We start from the raw sequence: 24,979 nt of genomic DNA on the forward strand, positions 1-24,979 counted from the left end.
CATCAGAATCCAAGATGGCAGTCAGCATCTTAGGCACCTTACCTTAAACCATGCTGCCTTAGCCCCTTCTATATAATACTGGTTGGCACTTTATCCAATAACTTTTTTCTTTATGAAGGTATGGTTAAACAAAGCATTTTTTTTTTTTAATTTTTCAAGCAAGACCGATAACTTATTATATTCAATAAGGTTAAATAAATCCATGACACAATATTTTATACAGCATCATTTTTGGGCCTTATGGGCGAAAATTCATTTCTAAATAGTTTTTCAATAAATACAATTTTTTTTTTCTAGTATTTAGTTCATTCACATACCTAATACATTTTATGGAATAAAAATATACATATTCAGTTCAGGGGAGTCCAAACCTAAAAAGGCACAATTTGAAGTACTTATAAACACTTATCAATTTCGTTTAAGTCTTGCATATAAAGGACTTCAAAATAATTTTACAGGTACATAAAAATTAAATTAAAGACACTTCAATACATACACATAAGTTGTAAATGGTTATCATCCACCGAAGCACAGACTTACAGTGATAAATATCTGTTTTCACCCACCTGATGATAAGATAAATTTTGTAAACAGAAAAACTAAAGATTAAGTAGAAGAGAATTTTTTTTTATATATTCCACCGAAAACTTGCCAAATTTATAAAATCAAAAACAAATTCTATATTTTATCAAAGAAAAAATGCATTATGGAAGAGCGTGTCCATTTAGATGTCGGTACCAAACACCCGACCGATAACCGAAAATTTACTGAAACCTTATCTTGACCAGATCTGCATGATGAGTCATTATTCACACTCAGAGTTAACTGCTCGCGTCGAAGATGGCCGGTCCCTCGCCCGCCGGCAGGACCCTGGCTCTTGAGCACATGAAGCAGCAAGCATGGCTCGGCGAGGTCGACTCCTGCCTCGCGTCGGCGCAGACGCACTGCACGTGCTCCAGGAGCACCATCCTCGCTTGCTCCTCCACGAGTCGCGACCCGCTGTGAGCGCTCGGCCACCGCGCAGGCAGCGTCCTTGACGTGACCTCGGGCAGCGTCCTTGGCGTGACCTCGGGCAGCGCCCTTGGTGTGACCTCGGGCAGCGTCCTTGGTGTGACCTCGGGCAGCGTCCTTGGCGTGACCTCGGGCAGCATCCTTGGCGTGACCTCGGGCAGCGCCCTTGGCCTCACCTCGAGCAACGTCAGCCAAGCTGGAGGCAGGCGCGCGTCTAGCTGCGGTGCGCCCATGGTCACGAACTCCCCACCCCGCAGCGGCGTATGGTAGGCAGCGCACTCCTGCGGTACATCCGCGAAGCAGCGCATCACCCAGGTTACGACGGCGAAGGTGGCGGCGTTGGTGGGGAAGGCGCGCAGCAGCGTGGAGGCCAGGCCCCGGTAGAGCACCGGCAGGCCTTCCTGCGCCACGCTCTTACGCAGGCAGTCAACAGCATTCTTGTATCGACCCTGAGTGCACAGTTACATATTGTATTTTTAGAAGAATATATTTGTGTGCATTAGTTTTCCCAAATTTTGTCTAAAGGCTGTGTATGGGACCTCTTAGGGAATAACATTATAAAATAAACGTAAATTTATGGCTAAATTAATTGAATTTCCATGTAGCACAAACATTTAAGACATATATATTTAATTTTATATAATAAATTTTACAAATTTTTGTGAGGTTAAGTTACATTTACCAAAATTATCTGAAACCTTTGGTGTGCTTTACGACTCGACTCTAAATTTATGTATGAATTTATCGGAAGGATTCAGAAATTTTGATTTTACAAATATATCAGTTTAATTTATAAACCAATATCACACTTAGTTAATTTTGTTTTTAATAATTTACTTGTGGGTTCTAAAACTATATTGTCATTACATTTTCACTATTTAGCAAATTTCTCCTTAGCTTCCTGTCTCAATTCTGTAGAAACATTTTTCTTTACATCATTTTAATTTTGGAATTTATAGGTTAATGGTAAAACATGTTTGCCCATAAAATGTCGTCAGTACAATTATGTTGGCAATTAGAGCAACATTCATGAATTTTGTTTTCAATTAAAAAAAAAATTCAGAAAACACTGGCTTTGTGATATTAAAATCAGGTTTTGCAACAGAACGTGCCAAAAAAACAGTTGAAAAAAGAAGTTAAATGAAACACGAAAGAACAGAATTCCAACAGCAAAAAATAAACCAACAAAAAACAAACACAATGCTGACTTCAAGCAAGTGTCTTAAATCAGAAACCAACAGAATACAATGAAAAACAATGGAACAAAAAATAGAATGATTTACAACAGAATACAACCAAAACCAATGGAATACAATGTAAAACCGTAGAAATAAACAAACCTTTAAAAGAGTGCTTTTCAGTAGAAACCAACAGAACACAAAATAAAACAAAGTAAGTTACAAAAATACAACATGAAACAACAATTATCCCTACAACAGAAACCAATAAAATACAACAGAAAACAACAGATCCCAACAAACTGCCTTACAATAAAAAAAACATACAGTTTACAATCAAAAACTCTAGAAAACAACCGAAACCAATATGAATTTTACTGCAGAAAACATCATAAACCAACATAATATAATGAAAAACACCAGAAAACAATATAAACTAAAATAGTGCTTTGCCATTGAAACCAAATAAATACAATATAAAAAACTTTAAAACCATAGAATGATTTACAACAGAAATCGACTGAATACAATGAAAAGCAATAGAAAACAGCAGAATCCAACAGAGAGGAACAAGCAGAACTCAATGAAAGGCAATCATTTACATCTGAAAAGAATATAATACTTTAGAGTGAAATGCTTATTGTGTTTTGTGAAACACAGTACAACACAACCCACTGGAATTCACTAAAATACAACAGGAAAAACAGAATACAACAGAAACCAATAAAATGCAACAGGATACATTTAGAAATATTAGAAAACAACAAACCCCAACAGAGTGACTTACCACAAATCCAACAGAATACAATCATAAACATTACAAAACAACAGGAACCAGTAGAATACCTTACTACAGAAAACAATAAAACCAACAAATTAAGTTCAAAGTTATTTTACAAGAGAATCCATTCGAAGCAAATGAATTCAGTAATCTCTGAAAACAGAAAGCACTGATATTTTTTATATTTTGTGAGCCAATTTCTCCCAATAGAAACCACTGAAACTCGATGAAATCATTGTGTTTAAAACAGAAACCAACAGAATCCAATAAAATACTCTTAAATCATATCTGTGAAAAAAAGGAAACACAGAACTTCCTGTTGGTTTCTATTGTTCGTTTTTGGCAGGGGGGCGAATGTTACTGTTTCCCATAAATGTACTGGTACGGTTCCCGACTACAGGCATAACGGGTCACGTCTACACGCACCTGGGTGTCGGCCTGCAGGCGCGACTTGACCACGTCCGCGGGGTAGGACGTGAACCAGGAGGCCATGCCGCTGAGCCCGCCCGCCAGCAGCATGCCGGGCGTGCCGAGGCGCTCGGAGCCGCGGGTCATGGCCTCGTAGGCGAGGAAGTAGACGCCGTAGCCCGGCACCTCGCGGGCCACGGTGACGGCCAGGCCGCGGTAGACGCCGCGCAGGCCGGCCCGACGCACCACCTCGCGCAAGCAGCGCAGCGGGCTGGCGCCGCTCTGCAGCTGGGCGCGCGTCTTGCCCAGCTCCACCGGGCTGCACACGAAGCTCTGCACCAGCCCCGCGGCGCAGCCCGCCAGCAGGTGCGAGGCCAGCGAGTCGGGGTCGCCCATGTGGCGCTGCGCGTTGCCGTACACGCCGAACACGATGGCGTTCACCGCGGCCACGGCCACCAGCGGCGAGGACATGCCGCGGTACAGCCCCGCCACCTGCGCGCACCCCCGGGCCGCAGCTGATCAGCACTTGGTAGACTTGGCTTCTTTACATTATTTATCTTACCTTTTAGTCACTCAATACTTGTATTCAGTTTTAATATTTTTAATTCTTTTATATGTCTTTTCCTTAAGCAGTAAAATAATAAATTTTGAAAGAATAAAGTAATGCAATACCTTACACCAATTATGTTCACAGTCAGTCACTATTAATTACAAGGCATTCGATTAAATTATAAGCTATTCTCAATAAGAAACATTTTTTTTAATTATATCATATATAAATTATTTGTTTTAAAAATGGAATGAAGCCAAAATGATGTATTTCAGTTCATTCTCCTTAGAAGTAAAAATGGAATATTATTAGTTGATGCTCTTTATGAAGTGCAGGAAGAAAATTTACTACTAAAATTCTTATTCCATATTTTCTTTTACAGAATACAATGTTTAAGACACATTTCAAAAAGTTCCAGTACATTATATAGACTTTTGTGTTCTATAGCCTATATCAGGCAACACAGAACACGGACTAAATGTGACAGCGCTAATTGCAGAAGTAGTGGTCTACATAGGCATTATTCTTCTCCAGTTTTTTGGTATTCCGATAGTATGATATGCTGAGGTTGATATTACGGTACACAGATGAGAGTTTCGAGAAGAAATGCAGTATGTATGTGAAATAATAGTACACAATTTTAGTCATCCTTTCATCCCCATTCCTGGCCCCTCCCCATTTTTCAAGGAGCAGTTCCATGCCTGAAGTGACCGGCCTTCACCGAGATGAAGCACGTGTCATAGTCGTGAGAAAGTCTGGGAGTTCCATATTGGTCGACAACAACGAGGGTACTGAAAAATAATTCTTAGCTCTGCCATGTGTTACCACTAGTCCTCCTCCTTCAACCTGCCTTAGTCTGCCATCATTACCATAAAAATTGGCTAGGTAGAACATTTGGACAAAGTTTTCACACATGCATGATCTTAAAAAGCTCGTATCTCCAGTTTACAGCATATCTTTTGTCAACGATTACATTGCTTCCGGGCATATGGAACCTTCTCGCTATTGTGCCGGAAATTAGGAATTTTACACGATTTGTTTTAAATTTTATTATAATTATAAATTATTTTTGGAAATTTTATTTGCTCCATAATTTGGTTACTAAAGGGTGATTTACACTTTGTTAGGCTGGTGTACTCCCCTAATTTAAACTTTGTGCCAATAGTCTGAAGCACCTTTCCCAGAGACCTATAGGATCTTTTGCAGATCTAAGACTTTGTTGGCTGCCAGTTTAAAATTTCCCTCGCTTACAGGCACGTCCCAGGCCTGTAACGTTACTTCACTTCATGACTAAAACCGCCTACAGAAGCTCTGGACGAGCTGTTACCATTTCTCAGAGGCGAGCTGACCATAGCCTTTACTGTCACGAATACTTATTAGGTTCTCTCCTCGTAAAGGTCGTTATGGACGCTCGTTCTCAGCGTCGTTGCACTTTTTGTCCACCCCCCTTCCCTCTCGGTTCTAATAATTCGGCTAAGACCAATGAACCGTCAGAAACCCCAGCAGACAGCGACCGTCTCCAAGGACGCCTTGCATAAAAATGTGTGTGCCAAGATGGACCGCACACGATATCTAGCGGCAAACTCGCTAACCGCCCAGCCGACTTACCCTGTAGGCCGCCAGAGTGTAGCACCTGACTGCCACTTTAACCTTTGGTCTAAGCAGACGCCTTGGGCGAGTCGATTCTTTTTTATTTCAGACCACCCCTCAACAGGTAGCGCTGAAGTCGGCCAGTGCTACCAACTTCGAGACATCAGTCAGAGTTTTTTTATGACGCCCACTGGGGTAACTTCGGAACCTTTCGGTCCAAACTCCCAGTCACCCCCTCCACTTTTGATTCAAGATTAACTTTTAATTACGAGACGCGGTTCTCCGCGAGGCACTTCGCGCCGCGACTGCAGACGGACCGTTTGATTATCGGCGAGTCGACGAGACACTGCAAGACTTCTGTCCGGCCGCAACTGACTATGTAGTCGCTTAAATAAGGGATGCTACCCTTATAATCTTCTTTATGTAGTTTAGTCCGTCTGCATAGTACAAAGTGTGATAGTTAGTTTTCTGTTAAATTATTTCTTTTGAAATGTTAGAAACGACCGCGCCAACCGCGTATTCGTGGGATCCAGTTCCTAGCTGGCGACGTATCTGTAAATAGAAGCCAACTCCCCTGTCTGGTGAGTGACAATCCGCGACTTTCCCCAAACCCCCCCCCCCCCCCCCTTTAACTTTTCCGGGCATTTTCTGCCCCGTATACTGTCTGTGTACAAGTTCTGATCAGTTTTTATTCGGACTGTTCCAGACAGGGTCCGAGAGCCGGACGCCGAATTGGCATTTTCATCTCCCTTCCACAACAGGACACAAGCGCCCTGGCATCATGTACCCGCGTGATCTCCAGGAAACGAAGCCCCGACCTCCGGTGCTTCTGTATCTTTTGACCCTTTTCTGAACTTTCTTTAAATTACGTCGTCAGATGCATTTAATTAGATAAACATAATTTCTGGACTATAAGTATATATCCTGGGATCGTTTAAACATATTTGTATTTTTTTTATTGGTTTATGTATTTCTAGTAAATGAAACTTTTGATAATTCCATGTACGGCCGGTCAATATTTTTTTTTTTAATATACCTGAAAGCTGTTTAAGAATGTAATTAATATTGTACGTTAATATTTTCTTGTATCTGTTATAAGTTTCCTCAGTAGGGAGTAATTATATTTCAGATGGAATCACACCTTGTTTTTGTTCGTTTCTAATAAACTGGTGAAACCTAAAGATCCACCCAGCAAGGCAAAGATGGTGGTCTGACCGTGGTTTGCTGCTACAATAATGATGGCAGTTGGCATGGTTTGAACACTTGCTACACTATTCAACCCAGGGTCGGGAGGATCAAAGACATCCCAGTTGCGTCATTCCTCATCATGGAGTGTTAAAATTGTCCAGCTCTACTACTAAATTACGGGTGGTTTTCGATGGGAGCACTAAAACTTCAAATGGAATGTCATTGAATGACATATTGCTTACTGGATCAAAGTTACAAAATGATATATGTGAGGTTATTTTAAGATTCAGGCTGTACAGTATGGCCTTTTCCTGTGACATACAACAAATGTACCAGCAAATATTGATCCACGAACAGGACAGGCCATATCAGCTGATCTTCTGACGTACTGATCCCTCTCTTCAACTATCGGTTTTTCAGCTGAACACTGTAACATGTGGGTTATCGCCTTCACCGTTCCTCGCCATTCGGACCCTACACCAGCTGGCAGCTTGGTACCAAGTTTCTTCTAGCTCAAATTGCTCTCTCGAATCACATTTTCGTTGATGATATCGTCACAGGTGCTCCTTCACTGGAGGTAGCCCACTTGTTAAAGGCTCAGTTGATTGAACTCTTAAGTCTAGGAGGTTTCGAACTCAGAAAATGGTGTAGCAATCAGCCTCATATTTTGGATGATGTTCCTGAACTACATCGCGAAACTCCAAAATTGTTGGATTGGTCATCTGAACCAGTTGTCAACATTCTTGGTTTACAGTGGAATCCTGAAAAGTTTTCTCCTACTGCCTTTCTGTTACCACTGGTGTTGCAACAAAACGATTTGTCTTATCACAGATAGCTCGGATATACGACCCAATGGGCTGGTTGTCACATTTCGTAGTGTGGGCAAAAATCCTGTTGCAGTGGCTGTGGACCCAAGGGCTGGGTTGGGATGAAGTGCTACCATCACCGAGCAAGGAGAAATGGGATCAATTCCGTGATAGTTTGTCCAAATTGGAAACCCTCACTATTCCTCGGTTCGTAGGTCCTTGTGAGAATACAGTCGAGTTGCATGGCTTTTCAGATGCTTCAGAACTAGCATACGATGCAGCTGTCTATCTGCGGAGTAGCAATACTTAAGAGGAGGTATGTGTTCATCTTCTGTTGGCTAAATCACGTGTGGCCCCACTAAAACAAGTCTCACTTCCTCACCTATTGCTATTTAACTTCTTCCAATCTGTGTTATTCTGTTAAGGATAGGACGATGATAGGAAAAGTAGGAAACGAATGGGAGTGTTTCAAGTTTAATGTGCCTCGAAAAAGTCAAATCGATGGTTGTTCCAATCGAGTGGAAGAGAGATAGATGCGGCACAAGCGTGCAATGAGTGGTACAATGGTGGCCATTTATTAGCCAAATTATTACACTATTGTCGGGCATTCCTAGTCCAACACTTAAACATTGCTGCTATTTATGCTTGGACTGATTCCACCATTGTTCTGTCGTGGATAAGAACCCAACCCTATCTTTTGAAGACCTATGTTGCCAATCGAGTGGCTCAAATTCAGGAGTATCTTCCCCCTCAGTGTTGGAAACATGTGGCGTCCTGTGAAAACCCAGCCGATTGTGCTACTCGTGGGTTATTACCTTCAGAGTTTGTGGCTCATGACCTGTGGTGGCATGGACCTGAATGGTTGGTTGAACCTCATGATCAGTGGCCTGTGTCTGCTATGACCCATGATTCCAATGAAGTTCCAGAACTAAAGGCATCATCATTTGTTTTGGTGAACACCAATGAACCTCCTGAAGAATTTGCCGTGTTCCGGAAACTGTCGTCTTGGCCCCAACTGGTTCAAGTTATTGCCTATGTACTTCGATTTATCAACAACTGTCGCCAACATCATCGTAACTCTGGAAATTTATCCACATCAGAATTGAAACTAGCAACACTTCACATATGTAAGTGTTTTCAACGTGAATGTATTCATAAAGAGTTGAGACAGCTACAGGGGCAGGAAAATTGTTCCACGTGACTACAGCGTCTGGCCCCTTTTTTGGATGAACAGGGTGTTGTCAGGGCGGGCGGACGTTTTTCTAATGCAGATATTGGATTTTCAGCTAAACACCCTATTATCTTGCCTAAGGACCATCCTGCTGTTGAAGCCTTGGTGTATCATTACCATCTGAAGCATTTGCATGCCCCACCGCAACTCCTTCAGTTCCTGTCATCGCAACAGTTCTGGGTTTTGTCAGCCCGGACTCTGATTCGATCCAGAGTGTTCAAATTTAATCGCTGTTTTTGATGTCGGCCTGTCAATAAATCCCCCCTGATGGCTGATTTACCTGCTGTACGTGTCACACCAGCTGGCGCATTTGAGCGGGCGGGGATGGACTATGCTGGTCCACTCTATATCCGAACCAACAAGCTGCGAAAGTGTGCTTCCCAGAAGGCCTATCTCTGCATTTTCATATGTTTTGTCACAAAAGCTGTGCACTTAGAGGTGGTTACCGACCTGACTTCAGATAGTTTTGTTGCTGCTCTCACTCGATTTGTGTCAAGATGAGGTCTATGCCCTCATTTGTACTCTGATTAAGGCACTAATTTTATCGGTGCTTCGAGACAGCTGGGCCAGGTTTTTAAACTGTTTCTTAAATCCCCCTTAGTGGAAAGCTTCGCCATGTAACATGAGATCACCTTTCATTTTTTTCCTCCTGCCTCTCCTCACCAAGGAGGACTCTGGGAAGCTGCGGTCAAATCAGCAAAATACCATCTAAGGCGAATCATTGGCAGCCAAGTGTTGACTCGTGAGGAATTGATGACGCTCACTACTCGAGTCGAGGCTGTTCTGAATTCTAGGCTTCTCACTCCCGTTTCCTCTGACTCGCATGAGATGGCTGCCCTTACCCCTGGTCATTTTCTAATTGGTCGGCCTCTGGTCTCGCTGCCCGAGCCTTACGAGAAGAATGGAGATAGCGATCTTTGTTTATCTCGGAGATGGAAAATGGTATGTGCACTCGCCAACCAGTTTTGGACATGGTGGCATCAAGAGTACTTATATCAGCTGCAGCCTCGGGGTAAATGGCACACGACACAGCCTGGTCTTCAGGTGGGAGATCTAGTCCTGGTGGGAGAAGAGCGTGTCCCACCCCTTTCATGGTGTCTAGCGAGATTCGTCAAACTCCACCCTGGGAATGATGGCATCACAAGAGTGGTAGACGTACGCACACAGAAAGGAGAACTGTGGCATCCGGTACATAAGTTCTATCGTCTCCCACAACAATAGTGATGGTGCATCAAGTGACATACCATTCTGTATATAGTGTAAATTGTGTTATGATTATGGTGGAGACCTCAGCCAGTCTCGGCGGGCGATAATGAACTGCAAAATAATACCCGTGTTGTGCTTATCGTGGGATTCGGCGGATGGATACTACTCCTGCAAGTAGTCATCTGGCAACACTGCCCGTTGGTAGAGCAGTGGAATTCAAGATGGCGCCGCGGTAAGCTGCTTGGTTACTTTGTTGGTGATCTGGCACAGTTTTTAAGTATATACACAACACCATCAATTTCTGAGTCTTCCTCTGTGCTTTCTCCTTCTCTGGAAGTATGTAGCGGGACCAGTTGCGCATTTGTAAGCTTAGAGCAGAGGAGTTTAATTAAGAGCCTGCGTGGCTGTAGACTCTACTTGTTCATGTCTGTTTGCATCTGAATTAGTTACTTCGATGTGATCAACCGAGACTTCCATAATGCCATGGATTTACTTACAGTTTCGTAGCACTGTTACGGTGGACAGCATGTAATTTATTGAGGTTTTTTCTCAATGAGTGGAATGTTTTCCAGATGGATATTTCTGTATCCACCTGTTCAATTTAGTCTTTACTAAAGTGATGCTGTTTTTAATCATGTTACAACAGTTAGTTAATAATAAGGGATTTTTCCTGTGGGCATGGGGTTCTCTGTAAATGGTTTGTAGTTATATTTTCACTCTATTAGTTTTCCATTTTTATATGCAGCTAGTAAGCTTATGGATATGAGTAATTTGATACAGTTGCTTTAATGCAGTGGTACTTTCTTGCTAATTGGGACAGAATAATTTTTATTTACTTTGTATAGCCAAATTATTCTTTGCAAATTATTAATTAATGTGTCCTGGTTATCTGACTCATAATGTGTCCTTAGGACATAGGAGTCGACCCAATTTCTTGCCTTCTAAGTACTTTATATAATTGGTGTATTTTGGTATTAATGTTTCTTGTTACTAGCTTATATTACCTAGTCATTTTTGTATGCATCACCAATTATCATCTAGATAATCTTAGTTTCAAAATGTAAAATTCTTGTAGACTAATGTAACCGAACCTAGCAAGTACTGCAGGCCTCTCGTTAGGACATATTAGCATGTTGAACCTTCATTAGGTTGTATTTGTATCTTTGCTAACAAGGTGAAATTATCCTATCTTACTTAGTTCCTATAATGTAACTTTCTAAGAATAAAAATTCTAGGATTTGAAACAATCTTTGTTTGTTAGTCATTGAAAATGGTGTCTGTCTTGTGCACTTGGACACTCCTGAAATAAAATTATAATTATACACAAATTAATTTGATGTGTAAACCAAGAACTAAATGCCATACTCATAAAATAATGAGTTTAATTAATCCAAAGTTTCTTCTTAAAAATGCTTATCTGTAAAAAGCAGTTGGCCCTTCATGTGAATATTAACGTTATGTTGAGTGCGTTAAAAATTTTAAATAATTCCCCTGTTTTACAGTATTGTAAAAATATTTGTTGCTTTCGCTGTTTGTTTTTATTTCATGTTTAAGAAAACTGTCATTACCACATCTATAGTATCTGTCAACATTTCATTTTGTAGTATCATAATCAATTTTTTCTTAACCCATTACATTCACAGACTACTTTGAGTGGTCATTGAGTGAATTACCTTTGAGGCTTCCTCACCTTCTGGATTAGTAAGTAATTCTGTGAGATGATTGTCAATGTCTTGGTTCATTTATATAGTTATTAAACAGAAACAAATTAGTTAATTTGGTTTTAATTTCTGAATAGTAAAAATCACTTACATTGAATGTTATGTAGTTCCACCCTTGTAATGTTTTATTCTCAATTTATAATTGTATCTATACTGTTAACAATTTTTTTTAAAGTGTGCATGACTAAGCTTGAAACTTTGGATGAGAATTCCGTATTATAAAATTCTAGCCAATAACCCGCAGCTTCGTCACGCAATTTCCGGGTATTTATGATATATTACCATTGAATGAAAAGTGTGCGATTAATTTCAAACATTTTTCTAAAGAAATGGACACAATAATTATCAGGTGTATTATTTAATTCATATAAAACCATAAAACCATTTAAGATTTATAATTTTTAAAGTGGTTATTCTTAGTCTTTTTAATTTTTTGTATAGATTAAGAAGCTGAGTGTTTTTGTAACATGTTTACACTCGCGACTTAGTCTGCGAGGATTTCAGGATTGAAACCAGAGGGAATGAATAAAGAGGGAAAATGATTTATATAAAAAATAGATTAGAGTTATTTGTAATGAATTTTTGCACTTCATTGACATGTTAGAGTCGCGGAACTTGAATTGTTTTTGACTCTTAATTTAATGTAATATATTTCTGTAGACACCATCAAAACATTTATTATTTTACGCCAGTAGGTATATGTTTTGGGCACTCGATACTCTTAAAAATCAACATAGAGCCGACCATGCGAGAAGCTTGGAGTGCCCAAATGATTTCCTGCCGCTTCAGTGTTTGGTACTGTGACTTATTGTCATTGTTAATGCTAACTTTAGCAGGAATCGCAGCATCTTAAATTGTAATGGCAAATTATTGGGAAGTATTGGGATGCGGGTAATCAACATGCTCTCCCCTTTAGAAGCTCCGGTGAAAATATGTTTCACTCCAGCACTGTGATGCACAATTTCGATGCATCAAGGTTATGCAGCCCCAACCGGGACGCCAATCTTCAGATCCAGTTTGTGGCAAGACGTGACGGACGCACCAAACGAAGGCGCTTTTCAAATTCAAAGCAAAACCGTCTATTGAGGAAAGTCAAAACTAAACTGTTATTATCGCTGTTAGTTCGCTAGTGGCCATGAGCTCCACTAAGCGGACAGGTCTTGCCAAGTAGATGGATATGAAGTGGCCAGACCGTACTATATTACCATGTGGCGAACATAGGGAAACACTCACTGTTTGTATTGCACTTGGTTCAGTCATTTTGTTATGAAGAAGTAATTACAGAATTATTCTCCAGATCCATCCCACAGGAACCATGCAATTTTTCCGGAATAAAAAGTAGCCTATGTCACTCTTCGATCTACAAACAATCTATATGCCAAAAATCACTACAATTTGTTGGCCCGATGCTGCGTGAGAAAAACAACAAACATACTTTCGCATTTATAAAATTAGTAGGATGTTGAAGTCATTGACCTTTTCATAGCAAATCTGTAGCTTAAATTGGCCAATAAGACTAATTATGCAGTCTTTACCAATCTACCCTTGGGTACCATTCAGTCTTCTATCAGGCCCACACACACACTTGCTTGCAAACATGTGCACCCTGCTGCCAAGGCCCTTGGAGTGTCTAGGTTTGTTGCATGTACTGAGTGCAGGTTCGTTTCCTGGCCAAACAACTTTTGACCAACTGCAAGTTTCGCTTCGCTTTATTTGAATCTCAGCGGAAGTTATGGTAGAAAATGAGCTTCTAGTAATCTAAGAGGGCATATGCATCTAAACAGCTTTCAAGTATCATAATGTGAGCTTGTCGCAAAATGTATCTTTCCTCGTATCCTTATCCTATCGCATGGAAGCATGCGAGCTTTTGAATTTTTACTTGACATGGGAAAGTTTTTGGAGCTTAATCTGTCGAAGACACGTTGTACAGACCATGTAGGAGTTTCAGAGACCAATTCTTCTGAATGTCTGCTGGTAAAACTAGTTCAAGGAAAGGTGCCTTTTCTGATGTAACTTGGTACTGAAATTATTAGAGCGATGTACTACTCTGTAAGTTTCAAGTTGAGTTCTCAGAGCCTTGCATTATATGCACTAGCGAGCATCTATCTTAGAACTCCAGTTATTCCATGCCTTTCTAAACCAAAAATGTCTCACTTTATACCATGATGGTATGAGTCTACTGAGTGGGTGTATGTTCTGAAGTTGAAGTCAACTGGTTAAGAATTATATTTAAAAAAAATCCCATCTGTATAAAGGCTAATATGCTATAAATTTGTTTAATACCTTGAAAAGAACTCGCTAGACATATTAATTAAAGGTGCTTTCATGCAGTAAATATTGCTAAACAAACATAATACCAGCAAATGTGCAAAAAATTAACATTAAAATTCATTATATGCTGTGCCGATGGGAGAGGAGTCGTTCTCATTTTGACTTCAAGTATTAACACGAGAAAGATCGTAGAAACCAACTCCCTTGCTTATAACCTCCATGATTTAGACCATGTTTACTGTGTAGCGTGAATACTCACACTTTCTCTCCGTATGATCGACTGGAAGCAATGTAAAGTACCCCTGTACTTCGGGTTTTGAAAGTCCTGCGTCTGTAGATGTACCTATAAACCAAAATGCATTACAATATATTATTGTTCAGTAACAAGACATAACAACAATCTACTGTTGATAATAGGATGATCCTCAAATAAAATGGTAAATATAAGTTTGACATTATTCAATTATGCACTGTTCGACTTAAGGCTACGAGACTTTTGAGTCTAAAGAGACCTCCAAACCCCTTGGTAGGTTACATCAACTTGGCGCTCATTGAGTCGTACCGAGCAGTGTAACATTGTCACATGAGCTAAACGCCTTAGCGATCACGGTCACAAGGTGCACTTCGCTAAATCACTATGAGGACGTCTAATACTAAGGAAACATGTACCATAAAAATATAAACAAATTCTGTAAACTGTATGATTTTAAACTCGCATAAAATGTTCAAAAATTTTTTCAGTGTATGTGTTTTCAGTGTATCACAGTAATGATGTGGTGAAGTCAATATAAACACTTAAAATATTTAATTGGTGTTTCCTTTAAATCTGTTGAATTTAATTTTTTGTATGGTTCAAAAAGTAGGACATAGTTAAACGAACGAAAAGCCAGGTAAAATATATTTGGCTAATGAATGGGTTTTTAAATCTCTCATACTGTTATCTGTTATGAGTATAGTAGTTAAGAATATAACTAGAATATAAGTAGTTATAATCAAAGCATCGCCGAACCTTCATACTGCCACCCAGGGCATTTAGTGTGAGTTGGACCAGGAATAAAGGTTTCTGTAAGTCTTTGCCTAAAATACTCTGATGCCTTCACTCCAAAATGCCATCGAATCACTTGGCTCGGAGAGAGAGGAGCGTGTATTTTAAATGTACTAAATATTTAACAGCTATACGTAGACTGATAACAATTTCTGGTTTGTTAGAGAAAGATGACCTGAGAAAGTGTTGGGTTCGTTTCCACCACGGGTGAGTTGGCGTACATTTCGATTCAATTGTTAGCGCAAATCGTGTGCTCATAAAAAGTCAGAAAATTTTTGTGAATAGTATATATTGGCATTTCCGGGGACAGGGTTTCTCGTGTCGTGAGATGTCGTGTTGGGTTGAGTTTTCCGCCATCTTGGATTGTGATATTCCAGTGGCCATCTTGGTGTCAAATTTCTTCAAAATTTCTCAAAAATTACTAAAAAGTCCTAAAAAAATCCTAGACATTTCCTTAATTCGAGGAAAAAATTCCCATTTTATGGAAAAATTCCCATTTCTGTGCTAAAAAACATTCTAGAGAGGCCAAATTTCTTGAGAAAGGGGCCATTTTCCTCAGAGGGGGAAATTTTCCTCAGAGAGGGGTAATTTTCCTCATACAACCATTCAGATGTTATGAGTTTGATCATTAACTCAGCCGCTATTTTAAATTGTCATTTTGAAAAACGATGTTCCATCTGCCATTCCAGATCCTAGAACTTTCCGCCATCTTTGATTCAGCCATTTTTTAAGGAATAATGTCATCTTTGCGAAATTCGTTACAACGACCATCTGAAAACTCCAATATAGCGGAACCCAACTCAAAAGCTCACGAGAAACCCTGTCCCCAGATATACCAATATACACTACTTGTGTGATTTGTTACTGTCACACTTAATCTTTATGAATAATGCCTCACAGCTAAAATATATCGAATCCAGTGAAATTTTTTTACTTATTTTCAAAAATAGTTCTTTGTGCATCTCTCCTTGAACATCTGGGTTAGATGGTGCAGGAAGAGGGACAGAACTAATATTCATAGGTTTGACACCAGGAGGTTTCTTCGGAAAAAAAATTTAACTCTTTAATGAACAGCTCATAATTTATGTAAATAATTTTTTTTTTCATTTATAGGCTTAGATTTAGAACCTCAAGAAAGACCATTAATATTTTTTTTACATACAATATTTTAACAATGTTTACAAGGAATAAAATATTCTCTCTGTATTATTACAGTCTACAGTTATTATAGTCGCAATTTTTTCCCTCTAAGATGTCCAGTTTAAATATTTTTTGACCATGTAGCAGTCAAAACGTGCGTTGTTTTAAATATGATGGGTACCATGCTCATACATATTAATTTAAATGGTTCTTCCTTATGGTTCCTTCCAACAATTCCAAATAACTATGAACTTCTCCAGACAGAGCCCCTGGTTTTTGCAACATACAAACCTCGTGACTGCCTCAATCTGTGGTCTAGGTTTCACGCATAGAATTATTAGAACTAAATAAATATTGTTTAGATGTTTTAGCAAAATACAAAATTAAAGAATAAGTTACATTTAAAAAGAAAAAAAATAGTTATGTCACCTTTTCCTGAAAATAGGTGCGCTATCTACACCAACATTCAGGGTGAGAAAGCGCATTAAGTTCCTTGTAGTGTTCGAAAACCAACATGGCTAATGATGCGCCCGACAATACCTTTTCATATAAATGAACTTAATATTTTGCATTTATCATCTTAATCATAATTATGTTCTAGGGTTTGCATTTAAACACTACTGTAATGAACAATCAAGGGCTATAACAGGTTACTTACTGGAAATAGTCAGTATTTCCCGCACATAACAGCGATTGAAGTCTAAGCACTGCTGCTTTGAAGATGTGTACCTAACGAACACCCCGAGCATATTCACAGTGACATTTAGCGAATAAGAAAATAACTATATCGACAGCACCAACTCACCCTGTTTTGCCTTAACTTAAAAGGAAGGGACGTTTGGAAAGTGCTTTGGAGACGGTGTTGCCAGACGTACCCGTATTCGGGTGCGCGTCATACCCAAATTACTGCGTGCGTACCCCATACCCGAAAAGATTGACTCTGGTACGCAAATGTACCCGAATTTAGGAAAAAATAATATATATATATATATATTGAACAATATTCACTTCCAATGAAAAACCAGTTATGTTGGAAAACAGTCCTTGCCCGGCCGTAACGCTTTGACACAAACATCCCTATCTTTTTTTAAAAAAGCTTCGGATACGCTATAATATTTCTGCTGATCCCTGGAGAACCACAGGATTAAGTTGCAGCTAGTAAGATCAAGTAAACAGTATGGCGGCAACATCAGGATCAGGGATAACTCTCACTGAAAACAAGTCTCGGCTACACACAACTGTAACTGCAACCTCTTTTAGCCTGGTGTTACATTTTTGCAACATACCCTTATTTATTTTTATAAATATTGTTTTCTATATGTGCTGCTACATTCCTGTTATTTTTAGTGTGTTTACATGTTGTCGTTTATTTATCTATGGATTTATTTTTATTGCAGTGAAATAAAAACAAAAGAAAGCTTTATTCTTTTCACTATTCACGTGACTGCAGTGCATCAATGGCGAAGCTCGAATGTATAAATTATAACTAGAGACCGGAAAAATTCGCGAATTCATTTCGCGATAGGCTAAAATACAAATACCTACCTCATTTCTGCCTCTGCTATTGGCTCACAACTCACCTGGAGGACTTAGGGCCAATGAGAAACACCCAAACAAAGCTTTATACAAATCACAGGCTGCTACGTTGGGACGTCTCACAAGACAGCAGCCAATGAGTGGGTGGCATTTGACCTTGCGTACGTAGAACTATGGAGTTCATCCTGGAGATCATTGAACCCGCGAATTTTTCCGGTCTCTAATTATAACATTCATCCTAAAGGTAAACTATTTACTAAACATTATAGAATATCTCTGTTAGGCTTATTTTTGATTATGCATGCTTTGATATGAACCATGATATAATTCTAGTAATATTTATATGTACATTTTAGTTTGTTGCAAATTTGCAACAATAGGCACTAATAGAAATTTTGAGACAACAAAAGGCCTTTCTGAATTTTTGTTTCTTTAGCATTCTATAATGATTCGTAAAGTTTCTTTGAGTCTAATTATATTGTTTATACAAATTTACATACATAATTGATACAATGCAAGTTTATTATGATATTTTCACACACTAACTTTTCTTCTACAGTTCATGTAAATGATTTTCAGAATGTTGTTTCTCTACACTTTTGTTTATGATAACTGTAAAATTTTATCAATGGATTGCAGGTTTACAAAGAGGAGAGCAGAAATAAAAGGCAAAGGAAAAATGGTGGTAGTTCCACCAGAGTCGAGTGATGACAGTCAGCTGGACGACAGTGATGCTGATCCGGACTACAATCCAGTTCAGTCCAATCCGATACAACTGTGATGTCTTAAATTTATTTCCCAAGACCAAGTTCAAGGTATTAAGACCTATATTGTTTGTAGGGTTGGTCGATCAAGGCATTATATTATGTGTTTGTGAAAATGCTGTTTTATAAAACTGTAAGATTATGTTTTACTTCTAACTCAATGTTTCACAAAAAACATATTTGCAGTAAGTAAATTTGTTTTCAAATACAGGATGATTTTTTTTTTTTGTTACGCAGATGACACAACTTCAGATGATTCTTCTGTGGAAGATAATGCAGTTCTTCCAAACAAGGCATCACCCGCTGCAGATAATCGACAGTCTGCAAAACCTAGTTGGAGGGATATTCCACAAAACAAGAGCGAGAAACAAGAGCCCATCTGGGAAGGCCGTGTGGAACAAGATAGTGAGGTGAATCTTCCTATTGATTATTTCAGATTCTTTTTCAGTGACAGTGTTCACAATAATTTTGTTGAACAATCAAATCTTTATTCAGTTCAGAAAAATTCCAACAAACTACTAAATTTGTCAAAGATGGAACTTGAACAATTTTTGGGCATATGTATGACAATGTCAATTTTTGACCTTCCTCGTTCTAGGATGTATTGGAACAAAAGCACTCGAGTCGATTCAGTTGCAAATTTAATGTCCAGAGACAGGTGGGAAGAAATCAAAATAAATCTGCATTGTGCTGATAACAGTCAGATGTTAGCAAACAGTGATCCAAACAGGGACAAGCTCTTCAAGATCAGGCCTTTCATTGAAGAGCTGAGAGTAAAATTTCTGTCTATTCCCAAAGAACAGAATCTTTGTGTCGATGAACAAATTGTTCCATTCAAGGGAATGTCAAGCCTAAAACAATACAACCCGAAAAAAACCCATTAGTGGGGTTACAAAATTTTTACTCTTTGTGACACAAAAAGCTTAGTTCATGATTTTCAAATATATTGTGGAAATATTGAACCTGTTGCTGGATTGCCTGATATTGGGGCCAGTTCCAATATTGTACTGAGATTAGTCGAGAGCATTCCAAAGCACCAGAACGTTTTGCTTTTTTTTTTTTGACAACTGGTTTTCTTCATTGAAGTTATTCACTGTATTAGCTGGAATGGGAATATGTGCCCTAGGCACCATATGAACCAACCGATTTCCTGGGTTAGATTTACCAACTGTTGTGGAGATGAAGAAAACTGGGAGAGGCACAATGATAGAAAAAGCAACGCATGTTTATGGAGTAGAAGTTCGGGTCGTAAAGTGGTTTGACAACAGAGGTGTTTCACTAGCTACTACGTTCGATAGTGCCCAACCAACATCCACTGTGAACCGATGTGACAAGAAAACTAAAAGCAAAGTTGAAATTTCATGCCCTAGGGCTGTTTTGACCTACAATAAGTTCATGGGGGGTGTAGATCTGCTGTATGGTTTAGTGTCATATTACAGAATCAACATACGATCTAAGAAGTATTACCACGAACTAATTTTCCATTTCGTAGATGTAGCATTGGTGAACAGTTGGTTGCTATACCGAAGAGACTGCAACTTGCAAAACTTTCCAAAGAAAATCATTTCTGACCTATTGCAGTTGAAGACTGATGTTTCTGCAGCATTGTGTTCACAGGGAAAAGACCCCAATGAAAAGAAAAGAAGAAGACCCTCCAGTACCAATGTTGATGAAATGCATGAGAGAAAAAAAAATGCGAGGACCTGCAAAACCAATTCCTGAGTTCATTGTTCGGCGAGATGGTATTGCACAATAGCCTGCTATTGTGGATTCGAGGCAACGTTGCAAACTTCCTGGCTGCACTGGTATCACTACAGTGAAGTGCTCTAAATGTAGTGTTCATTTGTGTTTCAAGAAGAATAAGAATTGCTTCGTCAATTTCCACATATAAATGTTCAGAAAATCTACATGTAGAAAAACCTGTCATATTCTTACTATTCTCAATTTGGTTGGTATATGATCACATAAACTTATTAACAGATTTGCCTTATCAGGGGAATTATTATATATTAATTTGTACATGTTTGGCATTTCTGTATATTTTGTTATTTATTTTTCCTTAGGTATGAAAATTATAACATGTTGATCGTATAAAAAGTCTAATTACATGTGCATTTCTAAAAAATAAAGTTGTTGTGCAGGTCATGTCATCGTAAGAACTATAAATAGATGATTTGTTTGTGCACTTTGAATTTGTAAGATATTTTTATGCTATTTGACTTTTATAATGTATGCCTACAAACAGTAAATAATTAAATGTATTAATCTAAAAATATAAACTTATTATTTTCCTTTAGTGCCTAGTGTTGCATTTTTGCAATAAACCTAATAAATTTTTCACAACAAAGAAAAAAAAAGTCATAGTTTCCTGTCTTTGAATACATATTTAACGTCATTTTTCTACAAAAATATTTTTTCCTTGCACATTTGCATATTTCAGGCTAAAAGAGGATATTACAGGTAATGTTTACAATAATTTAATTTTAAACCAACCTTTAACCTGAAAATACAATTTTTATATTATAATGAAATAATTAAAGGTTAACTTAAACCCCCCCCCCCCCCCCCTCCCAAAACCAACCCAAAAAAAACGCACATTTTTAATCCTACGCACGGGCCTTAGCAGTAGAGCCAACATTACACTTAAACTATAAAAAATATTTTGTTTCGCTATTTTGATATTTAACAGAACAGTGCATATGATATTTGTATTAAATAAGACAGCAATATTTTGTTTTCATACGTTTTTGTGTATAAACTTAATGACACCCGAACTGAGAACTTTCGTACCCGAAAGCACCCGATAGTACAGATAAGCGTACCCGAATAGTGTGTACTATGGCTGGCAACACTGTTTGGATAGCAAACGTAATGCAAAAAGACTAAGAGTCTATGGAAAGACTGTTCGGGGTGAATACCTGAGTCGAAAATAACTGTTGGGAAGTAAAGAAGAGATTAAAACAATAGTTGAAAAAATAATTTTAAGATAGTAAAGAAGTTGTCAATAAATAAATAAGTCATATTAATTTATGACCAAGTAGCTCATATGAGAAAGAGAGAGGCCCTTGATCAGAAACTCGGGATTCCCCCCCCCCTTTTTTTTATCACTTTTTTCCACGGAAAATTACTTCTACCCAGTGTCAACTGTAATCAGAAAGACACATTTAATGAATAACCAGTCGTTTTAACGTCTAGTTTAAAACGAGTGATAAGAAGACGATGAAGGTTAAAACTATTTAATGTAACATAAATTAAATGTATTGTGGCGCTGCTAAGCGTCCGCCTTATTTCTCTTTGGTTAAGGGGGTGCCTCCCATTTCAGGTCATGATTTTATATTTATATTAATCACTGATCATCTTTTAGACTTTTCCAATTGTTTATCTTTCACGAAATGAAAAATATATACAGCGCATACTTTTTGCATAATTAGCTACCAAAGTTACATTTTTAACATTTTTGGGTTGCACAAATCAGGAGAATTCAATTTATTGTAGAACTGAAACTTTTTAGGTTGAATTGCAATGTCATTGACTATTTCATAAAATGGTTTGCATTACTATCTCAAAAACTCATTTAATCTTACTTGTCTGTCAAATTCTTAAAAAATTTGAGAATTTTGAAATGCCAGTTAAAATTAATTAATATTTTCTGAAATAAATTCAAACCATTTCTTGAAGTAGCCAGTAGCATTGCAGTTAAAACTCAAAAGTTTCAGTTCTGCAATAAATTAAATTCTCCTTATTTGTACAACCCAAAAACTTTAAAAATGTAACTTTTGCAGCTAAGTATGCAGAAAGTATGCGCAGTATATATTTTTCATTTCGTGAAAGTTGAACAATTGAAAAAGTCTACTAGTTTATTACTGTTAATATAAAATTAGACCTGAAATGGGAGGCACCCCCTTAAGCACGCTTCCAGCGCAGGTGAACCAGCGCTACACGCTGACGTTTGTCAGTTTGTTCTTCCGACCGCCGCCTGAGAGCAGCACCGCCAGTGGCAGGCGTGGCGGAGGAGTTGGTGTTTGTTGCATGATAGCGCCAGTGGGCGGCGGAAGTTTGCTCGGGAAGTTTTCTTTGTGGGTGCTTAGGTTGGTGCGCTTTTTCCTGAAGTTTTTTCAGAGGAGATGACTACATGTTTTCAGAAGGAAACATATAAAAGTTGCGAGAGGTAGGTGGTAGGGAACTAAGCCTGGAGCTTTGAGGAATTATTCATCTGGCTGCTTTACACAGGGATTCTACTGTGGTGTAGAGTTCAGAATGCAAGTGCCGAGGTAATTACATAAACGTTCGTGAGAACCTACTGCGAGAGTTTCGTAGCGGTTTTATGTATGGGTGCTAGCTGTGTGCTGATTAAGAGTTGTATTCTTCGTGTTGCTGCAGTAAATTTAGTCGAGGGCGCTGATTAGTTGTCGTAGTGTTTTCCTCGTGCTTCAGGATTTTCACACCTATATATGAGACGTGAGCAAATATGAAGATTTATTTCGGGTGCCATTCTGCAGTTTGCCAGGTTCCTGTGCTGTTTGAAATGGGCTATGAACTACCTGTTTCAAAAAGCAAGCGATTTTTCCTGTGCACTCGGTACGAGGCAAGAAAGCTGACGGGGTTTTTGGCCTTTTATCAAAAGGCTGTTCTTCTAGCGAGAAGACTTCAGCTTCTGTAAGTTGACGTCGTACCTCCCTATTCCCCCCTCCTCATAAAAATATCCAGTTCCCACTGGCGGAATGCATCCCTCGCACCCTCCGCACGAATCAAGAGCGCGACCTCGCCGATTGAAAATCAAGTGCATATTGCGCAAACCACAAAGAATGGCCAAAGTAAAGTTAAGACAGTCACTTAGCACAAACGGAGTTGCTAAAACAGTAACAGAAGGTGTCCAGCTTGAGTCATAATTTCAAGCATATACAGTATAACACTGATTAATTGTGTATATTGAGGGTTTGAAAAGGGGGGGGGGGGGGGGGGGGGAGAGAGAGAGAGAGAGAGAGTTCAGCACGGATAAGCGAAAATCACGGGTGATAGAATTCAAATGTATTTAGGTTAGAAAATGCAGCAAATTTTCGTAAAAAGTTTATACAAAACAAATGTACAAGTATTACTGACACTATATATATTTTTTTAATATGTATGAATGAAATTATTTGTAATGACCTAAAAAATACAGTTTCAATGAAGCGATTCTCGTAAGGAAGGGCAGTGGTTTCGTACTTGTAAAGCGCCCCATACACTAGCGTATATGCTCACAGACTTGGCTCGGCGAGCATATCCGCCAGTGTGTGGGCTGGTCGGGCTTCTGTCAGACCGAGCATGCTCGACTCGCCGTCAGATGGCAGTTCCCTCCGAGCCGAGCCCCGGACCGAGCATATCCGCCAGTGTGTGGGCTGGTCGGGCTTCTGTCAGACCGAGCATGCTTGACTCGCTGTCAGATGGCAGTTACCTCCGAGCCGAGCCCCGGACCGAGCATATCCGCCAGTGTGTGGGCTGGTCGGGCTTCTGTCAGACCGAGCATGCTCGACTCGCCGTCAGATGGCAGTTACCTCCGAGCCGAGCCCCGGACCGAGCATATCCGCCAGTGTGTGGGACAAGAGTCTAGCGACAGCAATGCTACCGTCCTGCAACTGGCAGCAAATGCCGATCCTCTCCGAAGTTGGCCGATCGGGAGCGCCTACCCCCTGGATGTTTGATTTCCAAGTATCTTTAATGTAACTATCCTAACCAAATCAACCGTCCACAAAGTTTTAAAGTATTTATAATGTAGCTAACCTAACCTAATTGACCATTAGTTATCATGTCCTTATCTGAAAATTACAATTTAATTAATAAATTTAATTTTATTTGCATTCATTATTCAAATATATTTATTACTTTTGAAATTATACGTGCTCGTATTTATTTTTACAAGTACAAAAAAAATTCGCACCTACCGGGATTCGAACCGGCAACCTTACGATTAGATGATAGCGCCGCTAAGCGCTCAGCCACAAGGCCATATTTGACGAATAGAAGTTTCAGATGACATATATGATCGTGCCGCCGGCCCCAGAACGAGCGTGAGCGATGCGGCAGCCGGCCCCGGAACGAGCGTAAGCGGTGCGGCAGTTGCAGGAAGGTAGTTGCTGTCGCTAGACTCTTCTGTGTGTGGGCTGGTCGGGCTTCTGTCAGACCGAGCATGCTCGACTCGCCGTCAGATGGCAGTTCCCTCCGAGCCGAGCCCCGGACCGAGCATATCCGCTAGTGTGTGGGCTGATCTGGCCTCTGTCAGACCGAGCATGCTCGATTCGCCGTCAGATGGCAGTTCCCTCCGAGCCGAGCCCCGGACCGAGCATTTCCGCTAGTGTATGGGCTGGTCGGTCCTCTGTCAGACCGACAGTGAGCCCACAGTGAGTGTACTGTATGTTGCCGCATCATCACGTATTATAATTACAATAAAGTTTTTTTGGGAGAAGTTCATAAATTTATATCACACTCTTCGACCAGTGTGGGGTATAAGGTGTAAGGAATATGTCAATAGGCATATAAATCCTGAGTGCTACAAAAATCTAGCAAAAAAATACCA

At 39.4% G+C, this 24,979-nt stretch overlaps 1 protein-coding gene across 2 annotated transcripts in view; it reads right to left on the reverse strand.

Moving 5' to 3' along the window:
• Positions 1-606: 606 nt before the first annotated feature.
• LOC134531171 (mitochondrial basic amino acids transporter) overlaps positions 607-24,979 on the reverse strand; it is an 81,781-nt gene continuing 57,408 nt past the window's right edge. For both annotated transcript variants that reach the window (XM_063366796.1, XM_063366797.1), the window contains 3 exons: positions 14,201-14,284; positions 3,397-3,870; positions 607-1,460 (listed from right to left, as the gene is read on the reverse strand). In XM_063366796.1, coding sequence (XP_063222866.1) covers positions 822-1,460; positions 3,397-3,870; positions 14,201-14,284 — 1,197 coding nt within the window. In that variant the 3' untranslated portion in view covers positions 607-821. The remainder of the gene's footprint in view (positions 1,461-3,396; positions 3,871-14,200; positions 14,285-24,979) is intronic.

Source organism: Bacillus rossius, chromosome 3 (genome assembly GCF_032445375.1).
Source record: "Bacillus rossius redtenbacheri isolate Brsri chromosome 3, Brsri_v3, whole genome shotgun sequence".
Lineage (NCBI taxonomy): Eukaryota > Metazoa > Arthropoda > Insecta > Phasmatodea > Bacillidae > Bacillus > Bacillus rossius.